The sequence below is a fragment of the Oncorhynchus keta genome, chromosome 10 (assembly GCF_023373465.1).
Source record: "Oncorhynchus keta strain PuntledgeMale-10-30-2019 chromosome 10, Oket_V2, whole genome shotgun sequence".
Lineage (NCBI taxonomy): Eukaryota > Metazoa > Chordata > Actinopteri > Salmoniformes > Salmonidae > Oncorhynchus > Oncorhynchus keta.
The window spans coordinates 63,162,040-63,175,388 of NC_068430.1; the positions used below are offsets into that span (position 1 = coordinate 63,162,040).

General features: G+C 41.5%; 1 protein-coding gene across 1 annotated transcript; it reads right to left on the reverse strand.

Moving 5' to 3' along the window:
• Positions 1-754: 754 nt before the first annotated feature.
• On the reverse strand, positions 755-8,988 carry LOC118389180 (protein FAM161A-like). Its single transcript, XM_035778997.2, has 7 exons — positions 8,708-8,988; positions 6,963-7,225; positions 5,576-6,802; positions 5,107-5,274; positions 4,674-4,773; positions 2,576-2,733; positions 755-1,843 (listed from the first exon to the last, which is right to left on the reverse strand). Exons 1-7 carry the CDS (start codon positions 8,864-8,866, stop codon positions 1,414-1,416), a joined length of 2,505 nt encoding a protein of 834 aa, XP_035634890.1. The 5' UTR covers positions 8,867-8,988; the 3' UTR covers positions 755-1,413.
• Between the last annotated feature and the right edge of the window lie 4,361 nt (positions 8,989-13,349).

Here is a 13,349-nt window from a genome sequence, read left to right on the forward strand (position 1 = left end):
TCCCTCCATCAGTGCTCAGACTGTCCGCAATAGGCTGAGAGAGGCTGGATGGAAGGCTTGTAAGGCCTGTTGTAAAGGCAGGTCCTCACCAGACATCACCGGCAACTACGTTGCCTGGACCAGACAGGACTGGCAAAAAGTGCTCTTCACTGATGAGTCGCGGTTTTGTCTGACCAGGGGTGATGATCGGATTCGCGGTTTTCGTCGAAGGAATGAGCGTTACACCGAGGCCTGTACTCTGGAGCGGGATCGATTTGAAGGTAGAGGGTCCGTCAGGGTCTGGGGCGGTGTGTTACAGCATCATCGGACTGAGCTTGTTGTCATGGCAGGCAATCTCAGCGCTGTGAGTTACAGGGAAGACATCCCTCATGTGGTACCCTTCCTGCTGGCTCATCCTGACATGACCCTCCAGCATGACAAAGCCACCAGACATACTGCTCGTTCTGTGTGTGATTTCCTGCAAGACAGGAATGTCAGTGTCCTGCCATGGCCAGCGAAGAGCCCAGATCTCAATCCCATTGAGCACGTCTGGGACCTGTTGGATCGGAGGGTGAGGGCTTGGGCCATTCCCCCCAGAAATGTCAAGGGGACGCAGGTGCCTTGGTGGAAGAGTGGGGTAACATCTCTCAGAAATAACTGGCAAATCTGGTGCAGTCCATGAGGAGAAGATGAACTGCAGTACTTAATGCAGCTGGTAGCCACACCAGATACTGACTGTTACTTTTGATTTTGCCCCCCCCCCTTTGTTCAGGGACACATTATTCCATTTCTGTTAGTCACATGTCTGTGGAACTTCTTCAGGTTATGTCTCAGATGTTGAATCTTATGTTCATATAAATATTAACACATGTTAAGTTTGCTGAAAATAAACGCAGTTGACAGTGATAGGAAGTTTCTTTTTTTGTTGAGTGTAGTACAGAAATATAAATATCCCATAATGTACATGAAATACATAACACCTTTATGTTCCCAAATGTGATGTATATACGCAACGATTGAAAAAAGTATGACCCTGAAATATATAGCAAATGTTAGGCTACATATATTTAGTCACAAAACATTAGACAAATAATTGTCGAAAGAAAATGTATCACAAGCATCCAAATGTAAGTGGTCAACCTATTGTATTTCCAGCAAAGTAGGATATCACAAGACAAAGAGTACCCTAAACTGTTCAATGTGATCCTTTTTATAACCATAGCCTAGTACTATAATTCACTTTGGTCTGTCTCACACAACAAAATAATGTAATAAACATGAAATTCCCCATTATTACTGTATGTATACAGATATCCTACCATGCATTTATCCTTTATTATAATAGAAGCACCTCGACCACTGTGTGTCAGTGTTGTAGACGTTCGCCTCAATGTAGCCCTGCCTACCTGTCAGAAAATGCACTCCTTTTACTTTTTAGTCATCCTCATTACTTTTCTTTTCCGCTAATTGCTGTGTTTTCCTATCCCTCTCTGACTTCTGACTGTTTCGGCTGTGCTGGCCGCTTCTATAGCTTGGGCTGCTCTGGGTACTCTCGGGCCTTTTGAGGATGTCACTCCCTTTATTCTTTTCATCGTCCAGGGGCAAGTAATGCTCACTGGCATCTGAGTAATGGTCATCGGCATCTGAGTAATCGCAATCATCTGAATAATGCCCAATATCTGCCCTCCCCCGCCCTGCTTCATCATGGCCTTCATCCTCATCTTCTTTTTTGGACTTTAATTCATCTTTCTCAGCCTCCTGCTCTCCTTCCCGTTTTTGGTCAGCAAAGCTGTCTTCATAATAGTCTGGGTATTCATCCTGGAAGACCGTGTTGTAAATAGCTGGTGTATCTGTCTCCTTTTCACTGAGAAAACAAAATGAATAAACATTTAAAACAAAAATATATATAAACTCTTATACCATGGCATTGTTGAATACTCGTTTCTGATGGACTTGAAGGGCATTCTAGAGCGTGCATTATGTCAGCACGGTAGAATTCAATAGCTTTAGTTCATTCTTACATGTTCTATGTTTGAGCCGCTTTTGAAACCAAAAGTCAAACTGAAAACATTATTGGCATTGTTGAATTCGATTTTTAGAAGAGCAAGCTAATGGTGCGTTTGTAAATTAAATCTGGAGTGCCAGAGTTCGCTCTGGGCGTTCGTAAATTCAGAGCGTGTCGCTCTCGGAGCGCACACTGGACGCTCTGGCCAAGGAGAAAAATGGATCCAAGCGTTCTGACCTCCCAACCGCAGTCAAGCACCCAAGCTAACTGCTAGCAACTTCCAGACACAAATGAGAGAACACCTCACTCTGACCATTTTACACGCCCTAGCAGAGCTGGTTCGTATGTTTTCATGTTATCCAGAGCGTTGGTGACTGTAACTGTACTGCTGGCAACAATTTAATTATGATATTTTTACTAACACCGGGGCCATATTCAACGGGTATTGAACGATCGCAAATCCATCAGTTATTCTGCGCTAAAACTGATGGTTTGGCTAGCTAAACTAGCAAGTATGTTTGACTAATGATTTTGACTAATGAAGTATGTTTACAAAATGTATAATTCACTGTCATTGAGCCAGAAGTCTACCTTTGTTTTGGGTCACTGGAGGAGGTGGTCCAGCATGCAGATTCTTGGCCACCTGGCTGCTGGGACTTGGGCACCTTGCCACTGACAAAGTCCTCACTCACTCCACAGCCTCGCAGGGTGTCTGTGTAGCGCTTCACTGCAGCGTGTTTGGCATTCATCTGTCAATAGACAGAAGTGAAAAATTGACCAGCGATGGGAAAATAGTCAGTCATACCTTTATTATCCATGCAATATACACTACCGTTCAAATGTTTGGGGTCACTTAGAAATGTCCTTGTTTTTGAAATAAAAAATGTTGTCCATTAAAATAACATAAAATTGACTGATGTTTGGCAGGTACTATTTAATGAAGCTGCCAGTTGAGGACTTCAGAGTCAGAGTTTCTAGTAGAGGTCAACCGATTAATCGGAATTGCCGATTAATTAGGGACGATTTCAAGTTCATAACAATCGGAAATCGGTATTTTTATTTATTTACCTTTATTTAACTAGGCAAGTCAGTGAAGAACACATTCTTATTTTCAATGACGCTTCACCTTGTCAGCTCGGGGGATCCAATCTTGCAACCTTACAGTTAACTAGTCCAACGCAATAACGACCTGCCTCCCTCTCGTTGCACTCCACAAGGAGACTGCCTATTACGCGAATGCAGTAAACCAAGGTAAGTTGCTAGCTAGCATTAAACTTATTTTATGAAAACAATCAATAATAATCACTAGTTAACTACACATGGTTTATGATATTACTAGATATTATCTAGCGTGTCCTGCATTGCATATAATCTGACTGAACAGATGCAGAAGCAGGCGTGTAAACATTCATTCAAACAGCACTTTCGTGCGTTTTGCCAGCAGCTCTTCGTTGTGCGTCAACTATTGCGCTGTTTATGACTTCAAGCCTATCAACTCCGAGATGAGGCTGGTGTAACCGAAGTGAAAAGGCTAGCTAGTTAGCGTGCGCTAATAGCGTTTCAAACGTCACTCGCTCTGAACCATCTAGTAGTTGTTCCCCTTGCTCTGCATGGGTTATGCTGCTTCGTGGTGGCTGTTGTAGTTGTGTTGCTGGTCAAGCCCAGGGAGGGACGGAAGCTATACTGTTACACTGGCAATACTAAAGTGCCTATAAGAACATCCAGTAGTCAAAGGTTAATGAAATACAAATGGTATATAGGGAAATAGTCCTATAATTCCTATAATAACTACAACCTAAAACTTCTTACCTGGGAATATTGAAGACTCATGTTAAAAAGGAATCACCAGCTTTCATATGTTCTCATGTTCTGAGCAAGGAACTGAAACGTTAGCTTTCTTACATAGCACATATTGCATTTTTACTTTCTTCTCCAACACTTTGTTTTTGCATTATTTAAACCAAATTGAACATGTTTCATTATTTACTTGAGGCTAAATTGATTTTATTGATGTATTATATTAAGTTAAAATAAGTGTTCATTCAGTATTGTTGTAATTGTCATTATTACAAATAAATAAATAAATGTTATTGGTCCTCCAATAATCGGTATTGCCGTTGAAAAATCATAATCAGTCGACCTCTAGTGTCTAGTTTGTAAAACAAATGTCCTTGTCTTCTTGCTCAGTTGTGCACCAGGGCCTCGACTCCTTTTTCAAGTTTTATAGCTTCTTTCAATCAGCACACCAGTTATCAGCTGTGCTAACATAATTGCAAAAGGGTTTTCTAATGATCAATTAGCCCTTTAAAATTATAAACTTGGATTAGCTAACACAACATGCCATTGGAACACAGGAGTGATGGTTGCTGATAATGGGCCTCTGTACGCCTATGTAGATATTCCATTAAAAATCATCCGTTTCCAGCTACAATAGTCATTTTCAAAATGAACAATGTCTACACTGTTCCTGATCAATTTGATGTTATCTTAATGAACAAAATAAATATATTTTTCTTCCAAAATCAAGGACATTTCTCAGTGACCTCAAACTTTTGAACGGTAGTGTATATTTGTGTGAATGAGTGGTGTGAGGAGATATGGAAAGGATGCCACTTATAACTACTGAAATGCAATCCATGTCATGTCACTCCACGACTCAAACGCGCGTGTGTGTGTCGTCTCTGGTCACCTGTGCAACCTGCTCCAACAGCAGAGGCCTCCCCTTCACTCTCTCCTGGATTTCCTTCATCTCCTCCTGGTACTCCTTCCTCCGCTGAAAGTCCTGCTTTCTGTTTGAAACACACAGACAACCTTTCACCCCTGTCATCCCACAACCCTCAGCCCTGAAATAACCCTCAGCCCTGACCTATTCAACAAAAACATCACTTTTACAACCACAGCTTACTATTACTGATATGGAAAACATAGTCATAATTGAGACTATTGAGGCAATGTTCAGTTCAGTCTTCAGGTTTGCATTTCCACTCATCATTTTCATATGAAAAGACCCAGATACATCAGATTGATAAACTGTTTGGGGGGGTTCGTACTGGTCTCAGGTGGGGTGAGTTTCTTGGTTGCTACAAGTATAATTATAATGTTATGGATTTCTATATGGGTACCTGAACTGCTTGAGCTTGGAATGGTTGGTCTGGGAGAGGGGCACGTGGGCATCATTGGCTTGGGCGCACTTCGAGACCACCTTTGCAAGCTTCTTCTCTCTCTGCTTCTGTCTCTCACTCCATCTCTCCTCCTCTTCTTCTGCCTTCTTTCTCTGCTCAAGCACCTTTCTACTCAAGGAGACAAGGCAGTCATCGATGACAGGAAGTCATTGGTGGAGGAAGGACTTTGTCAAAAGAGAAAATGAAGGCCAAGGGCACTAGAAGTAGGACTAGGGGGGGTAATGTCAGAGGTTGGGTATTTTATTGTTTTGGAGCTGGGAGTGTATAGGAAGTCCACAGGATTCAACAGACAAGGGTTTCAACTTTCAGGCCACAACTATTCCTAAAAAGAGCAACTAAAAGGTCTTCTGAGGCTCTGACTAGCTTGTCTAAAAAGGAGACGCCCCTTGCTATTCTATGTGGGTAGTACCTTACAGCCTCTTGGCGTTTTTTGCTGGCATCGGTGACTTTGGCAGGCAGCTGTTCCAGACTGCCTGAGAGGGAAGAGCAGAGGCTAGAGTTGTGTGAGTGGACGAGCCCAGCTGTGCTGACGTAAGGCCAGCGCTTGGCCCGCGGACTCATCTGCTCCTTCTCGATGTCGGCCAGGATGCGTCCGCGGTGCGAGTGGATCTGTGACGTCCGGAGCTGGAACGGCTCGCACGTCGTCAAAGGCTTCACGTCACGCCGGCTCTCCAGCTGCTTCTTGAACCTCCTGTAGCTGGCGTCGAAGTCGGGCACCACCGGGTTTATCTTAGGCCTGTAAGGGGCCCTGTTGTCATCCTCGGATCCAGCGGTGTCCCCCCGGGCTCCATCCTTAGCATGCTCCCTTTTGCTAAGGTGGCGTGCCAGCATGCTGGGTGGCATGGAGGCGCTGTGGAGCAGCTCCTGGGCCCTCATCTGCATCTTGAAGGCACGGTACAGCTGCTCCTCCTTCAGTTGCTCGCCCGTAGCCGCCTCATACACGGCCTTGGGCACGGGTTTGGCCCTGAATGGTCGGACTCTCTCCTGGCTGATTTGCTGGAGGTTGCGGAGCTGCTTCTCTCTCTGCTCCCTCTTAAGACATTCACGCTCCAGGAAACTGAAGGGCTGCTGGGTGGAGCACAGACGCTGCTGCTCCCGCTCGTGCATGGCCCGCCGCGCCTCGTCGCGTTCGTGGAGCTCCTCGTATGGGGGCAGGCGGACGTGGACGGAGCTTGCACGGAATTTGTGCTGGCACTCTGTCAGCTCCTCCAGCTGCTTCCGCAAGGCCGCGTTCTCCAGCTCGATCTCTGACCATGTCTTCACACCTTTATGGCCCTTCTGGTTCTCCCGCAGCGTCATGTGGAATGGCTTGGGGACGGTCACTCTGGGTTTCCAAGGCTCGTGTTTGACATCTTTGCACCCTTGCTTCTGGTCCTTACCCTTGATGCCTTTCTTGTGGCCCCCAATGAGGCTCTGGAGGGAGGATGTGGACGGGTGGCGCTGGCGAGGCGACAGCTTGAAGTCATGCCACATGTTCTTGATGTGCTCTTTGGGGGAGGACTGCAGACCCTTCTCCACGTTGTTGACTACAGCACCTTCCTCGTCAGATGTGTCCGATAGCCCAGAGCCCCTCCTCAGCTCCAGAGCCGAGTGGGCCTTCCTCAGACGCCTCACGGGCATGATCTTCGAGTACGATCTGGTGAGCGAAAAAAATATTTTTACACCATTAGAATATGAATTGACTGAGTACAGTACACCTTCCAGAAGCAGATATAATGTACCCTACCAACTTCAGAATATTATCTTGGTGGTTAATCAAGAAAAACAACCAATTCCAAGCAAGAGCAACAACACACCTGTGTGCCTGTGCCCCCTGCACGTTTTCTGAGGGTGGTGCACCTTTGGGCTCCAGCTTCTTGCGGTACATGCCCTCTAGCTCGGCCATGGTGCGGAGGTGGGCCCTCTTCAGCTCCTCCAGCTTACAATAGTACTCCTCGTTGGAGAAGTAGAACTCACGCAGGTCGATGTGGTCCCCCGTAACTCGGTAGTCTTTGATCATCAGGGATCTGCCCTTCCCGGGGGCATCCCCATCACCGTAGTCAGACCTCGAGACGTCATACTGCAGCAGAAAAGTCAAAGAACGTCAATAAAAAAAACATTTACGTTGTGCACGGACTGTAGATAATGTGTCTGTGGAATCCATCCCATACAAATAATAAATGTTGCCTACATTTTGCATTGGTCAAATGCAAAATCGACCTTGTCTCTGGCCGTAACAACACCCGTGCCAACATACCCTCCAAACACTGGCTTCTCTGGCATTATCACTTAAGTAAGCAATTGGAAGCAAAGGATATCTTGGATAGGATTGTGGCTCCAGGAAGAAAAAGCCTTTCAACTGTATTTCTATGAAGCCCCATATATGTTAATATGCCAAATGCATGGAAGTGTATCATCATGTAAGAGTAGCACTGATGACTGGACGTGTTGTAGATGGTTAAAGCATAAGGCCTAATATGAATTGAGTAGAGCATAATATGAGATGGCTACTTCATGCCTAAGCTCATTATCCCCAGCTCTGTGGGTTTGGATGACCTATCCATATGGTCACACACAGAAGGTGGGGGGATAATGGAAGGAGCATGTGTTCAACTGTCATACTAGCTGCTCTGCCTCCAACCATTTCGATCTTCTTTCCTTCCGGTGATGAATGGATGAGATCCAATCATACATTTACAAATATTAAGAAAAGAAGTCTAAAGCTTGGACAAGCAATTCTAACGAGTATCCTACTGATTACGGTACAAGCCAGATCAAAATGAATGTACTTTCTAAATTTAAAAAACTATTTGGAGATGCCCAGATGTAGGGCAAATCCTTGTCCAGTGAGGAAAATAAAATGGGATTGGAAATCATGTTGTCCAAAGGTAATTAAGCATTTAGGATTACTGGCAATGTGACGTCAGTGTAATCTAGTAAATGAGGGAAGCCATAAATAGGCCAGTAACAAATTATGAAGGTCAAATCCTCTCCCACACAGGCAAGTTGACCTGAACAGGCAAATCTCTGTAGTAACATTTGAGAACAACATACATTTTATGAGAATCCACCTACATAAGTAAATGCTTCACCTGAATTTCCCAATCTTCAACATGAGTCTGACATGAAAGATAATTCAAGGCATATCCACTTAAATGTACATCACTATCCAGTGTCATAGGCTTGTAGGCTATAAATGATGCCGAGTTACATCAATTTAGATGTTTGGTAGCAATGTATGATCAATATGTTGTATGACTAAACCATCGAGCAGATCAATGAGGGAGGATCCAAGAATTAGCCTATTATGGAATGAAGAACCAGAAATAAAATAAAAAACGCTGGCTTCCTGTGTGCAACTGGTGTTCTATTTGTCTTCAGGTCAACATAATGAATGAGGGTATAACGTTGATGGATTAGTTAGTCGGATGAATGGCATCTCGGCAAGTGTCGGATGGTGTCCTCTTTCTACCCGTATGATGGATTTCATCCAATCATTTAAGAATATTTCTGGATGCTTAGCTCAGGTTTCAAATACAAAACTCATCTGCCTATAGCTTACCTCTTTTTCGTAGTCTCGATTGTCAATATGACCAGCTACTGAAGAATATGGAAGAGTTCGCTGCCTTTCATACAACGCCAACGGAGCCTTGGTATGTGGGTCTACCGGCGTTTTCAAACAGGAGGTCACCAGGACGTTGGCGCGATGGGCATTCGCCATTGTTTCCCCTGTTCTTGCTTTCGTTGTCAAAGTTGAATCTAATAGAGACGCTGCAACTACTTGGCAAAAGCTGATAAAAGCACAGCAGATGCTCTCCAGAGCACCAGCATCGTGTGGTTGTAAAGGAAATTACTAGCCGTTTCAGGAAGTGAATAGTTTTTCCTTTAACTGTTAGATTTACATGTATTAGCATTTATATCCTAACGGATTTTTTGTTGGTAGAGTATTTAATTGTCTTAATATAGTTAATTATATATAATAGTATATATTATAGTTTATTTTTGCAAGGTATGAAAATGTGTTTTGTTTGTACATTTACGAATATGACATTTGGCCAAAATAAGGAAATTACATAAAATTGTTTCAACTTATTTCTATCGTAAGTAAAGAATCCAAGCAGTACTTCTCTCCATAACAGTGCAAAATCGTCATGAATGTGTTCAGTTATAAATTTACTGTTGTCTTGCCACAGATTCCTTACATGAATACAATGCCAAAAACAATATGCTACACGTTTCTGGGTGGTCATTACAAAAGGTAACGTTACAATTATATATTTTTAAACTTCCTCATATAGAAGTTGGCAGGATAATATGTATCAATCATTTTAAAATAAACTTCATTTTGTTATTGAGTATGTGTGTGTGTGTGGCAACATCCAACCTTTTTTCCAGTGGTGGAAAAAGTATCCAATTGTCATACTTGAGTAAAATTAAAGATACCTTAATAGAAAATAACTCATGTAAAAGTCACCCAGTAAAATCTTACTTGAGTAAAAGTCTTAAAGTAGTTGGTTTTTAATATACTAAGTAAAATAATAAATCATTTCAAATTCCTTGTATAAAGCACTTACAGACAGCCAGGGCACGCGCCAACATTTAGACATAATTTACAAATGAAGCATGTGTTTAGTAAGTCCACCAGATCAGAGACAGTAGGAATGACCAGGGATGTTCTTGTAAGGGATTTCCTCGTCTGAAGAGGAGAGGCGAGAAGGATCGGAGGACCAAAATGCAGCGTGGTAAGTGTCCGTGGTTTTTAATAGGAAAACTCAAACATGAACACAACAAGAACCGTGAAAACCCTAAAACAGTCCCGTGAGCCACTGACACAGTAGACAACCACCCACAAAATACCCAAAGAATATGGCTGCCTAAATATGGTTCGCAATCAGAGACAACGATAAACACCTGCCTCTGATTGAGAACCACTCTAGGCAACCATAGACTTACCTAGACAACTACACTGAACACAACGATTAATCTAATAAACCCCTAGACAAGACGAAACACAATAAATCACCCATGTCACACCCTGGCCTAACCAAAATAATAAAGAAAACTAAGATAACTAAGGCCAGGGCGTGACAGTTCTCTTGATAAGTGTGTGAATTATACCATTTTCCTGTCCTGCTAAGCATTCCAAATGTAACGTGTACTTTTGGGTGTCAGGGAAAATGTATCAAGTAAAAAAGACATTTTTCTTTAAGAATGTAGTGACATAAAAGTTGTGAAAAATATCAATAGTAAACTACAGATACCCCAAAAAGTACTTTTTACTTAAGTACTTTACACCACTGCTTTTTTCCAACCGATATTATCAATAAAACCATTCCAATAAGGCATGACATAAGGTATAGATAGATAAGGTACAACGTCCTGTTGAAACAAGGCTCTTATAGCTCTATTGTTGTTTAATGGACAAGAAGAAAAACACATTTTCTTTCCTACTGATGAGTTTCATACTGATGAGTCAATTCATTAATTCTAGGTATGTTCTGAGGATCAGGTCTTAACATGTTCCTGAATAATAAAGCAACACCTGAGGGAATGGCATCTAAAACAATTGAAAAATCTTCAGGTGTTACAGGGATCTTGTAAAGTGATAAGAATTCCTTGAAAAGCAGAGTTTCACTGGAACTTTGTCAATATTATAATTGAAAACCAACATGAAGTTAAAAGGCCACCAAAAAGTAGAGAAGACATGATGACGAATAAAGTTCGACATAGAAGTGTGTCTTAGGATTTTTTTTATCCAATTGATCTTAAAAGTATTATTTAAGGAAAATTATCATACTCATAAGTGTTCATTACAACAGTTTTCCTGATGAAATGGGTTCGGTTTCTCCAAAGAAAGTTGAGAAGCATCTGGTCTATCTCTTTGCTTATTTTACCGTCAAGATCTAAAGACAGAATAGCATATGTTAGTCAAGAGATACCTTCAGCCTTGGTTATTAGGACTCTTCCTTTTAAAGATAAGTCACTCTGTAGCCATTGACTTATCTTCTTCTGGGTTGTTTTTAATAACAAGGTTAAATTTTAGTAAGCATCTATATTTCTGATCCTTAGTAATGGTTATGCCTAAATATGAAACTTCTTTTTTCACTGGAATACCATAATATGAAGTTGCCACACAACATTTGACAACCATGAGTTCCCATGTATTAATGTTTAGACATAGAATCCTTTTCCAAAGCATCTGGTCTATCACATTGATCGATATGGGAATCTGACTAGCATCTTTCATAAAGTGTAGTATCGTCAGACAGCTGGCTTATAATAATGTATTTACCAGCTATGGAAATACCGTGTATAGGACTACTATTTAAAGAATTTGTAAGAAGTTAATTAATAAACACAGATAGTGAGATAGGACAACCTTTAACTCAAATCTAGGTGAGGTGCTATGTTTGTTTGATAGAGATGTGACCATTCCTATAGAGAGTCTTGAAACCCTTACAGAAAAAAATTGCTGAAGACATATTTCCCAAGGGAGTGGAAGAGGAACTGATGCTCCACTGTGTCAAAAGCTGTATAAAAATAATATGAAGCTATCCTCGGTTATTAGGTCTGAGTAGTCAAGTATGTCTAATACTAGTCTGACATTGTTAGAAATATGTATGTTCCTCATAAAGCCAGACTGTGTTTCATCAATGATTCCATCCAGGACTTCTTTAATTATTTTTGCAAGTAGTAATGCTAATATCTTAGTCATTATTCAGAAGACAAATTGATAACCCCAGAGTCATTGTAGGAGGGATAACATTGTTTTTAATACTCTTTAAAAAGCTACTTTTTCAGAAAATAACTTGTACAATTCTGCAGTAATTCCATCAATACCTGGGGATTTATTGTTCTTTTGATGGCTAATTACACTCGATAATCTCTTCAACTATGATGGGTTCATCACACTGTTTAGATTCTGTATCACTGATAGGGTGAACATTATTCAGGGAGTCAAAAAACATCTGTGATTCCTGATTGTACGTAGAGCTATACAATTCTCTGTAAATGACCTTCAGTGTTGTCTTGTGATCATGCCATCAATGTTATGTGATTATTGGTGTCGTAAAAATGTTAGCTAACGGTCAGCAATTAGTATGTTTGACATTTCAGTGGAAATGCTAATCATATTTTTGATTAACGGCTTGGCAAAAAAAATATAGGTCCCGTATTATCGGCAACCTTACTATTTTCCGAAGTGTTTATTAGATAGTTGACTAGTTGGCTAGCCTCCCTTAAAAAAATAAAAAAGACTTGCATGGCAACTTTTCATTGCGTAGCCCGGTGCGCCCTCCTGTGGACTCATTAAAAAAAGTTTCTTCAGCAACATTCAGTGCTGTAACCAAATAAAGTCTCATTTGTTTTACAGATTAATCTTATGTTTTGAGAAAGAAGATAAGTTTAATACTAAAATATGAGTTTAAATCAATACACCTTTAGTTTCAGAGTTATGTGCATTGTGTCACGAACCGGCTCTAAGTTCGTAGCAAAAAGGGAGATAACGTGGAGATAAGGAATAACTAAATATATTTATTAACTGAAGTAAACTAAAGAAGTAAAATTAAATTAAATTTAAAAATTAAAAATTAGGGATAAAAGAACGTCATTAAAATTATAGCTCACAGCTGTGCATGGGGAGAGGGGTGGGGGTGCTAAGGAGTACATTCACATATATCTACACATTTTTTTTCCCTCTCTTCCAGGTCAGTTTCAGAATTATGGACATGGGTGTATCTGTGGTGCATTTGGCCTGTCCCACGGTTTCCTTCAATGATGGGTTGTGGGTGGCTCTGTTGATGAACTTCTGACCAATGATTGACTGCCTATTGTTGATTGATGTCAGTCCAGATATGCTGTTAACGTAGTGGTTGCTGACGTATCTTGGTAGTCTGTAAGACATTTTTGCTGCCATGTTTTGGACTATCTGTAGCCGATTAATCTGCTGCGGTGAAGCTGTTATCCAGGCTGGCAGGGCGTATTCAAAGAGGGATCGGATGTAGCTGATGTAGACTTTCAGCACTGTGTGAGGTGAGGCTCCAAATTTTCTTCCGCACAGCGTTTTTAGGTGGTTTAGTCTTTTTCGTCCCGCTCTCTCTATGTTGGTGGTGACTCCATCACAATTGACAAACAATTAAAACACTGTTGGAGTTTGTGTTGCAGAGATGAACTTGGAAAGCAAAGGATGAAATACACAAGATGGG

Coding starts and splice junctions, on each gene's coding strand:
- LOC118389180 (XM_035778997.2), bottom strand. CDS start 8,866: ATGGCGAATGCCCATCGCGCCAACGTCCTGGTGACCTCCTGTTTGAAA. Junction 4,774..5,106: donor TCCAAGCTCAAGCAGTTCAG/GTACCCATATAG, acceptor TGTTTCAAACAG/AAAGCAGGACTTTCAGCGGA. Junction 1,844..2,575: donor TCCAGTGACCCAAAACAAAG/GTAGACTTCTGG, acceptor TTGTTTTCTCAG/TGAAAAGGAGACAGATACAC.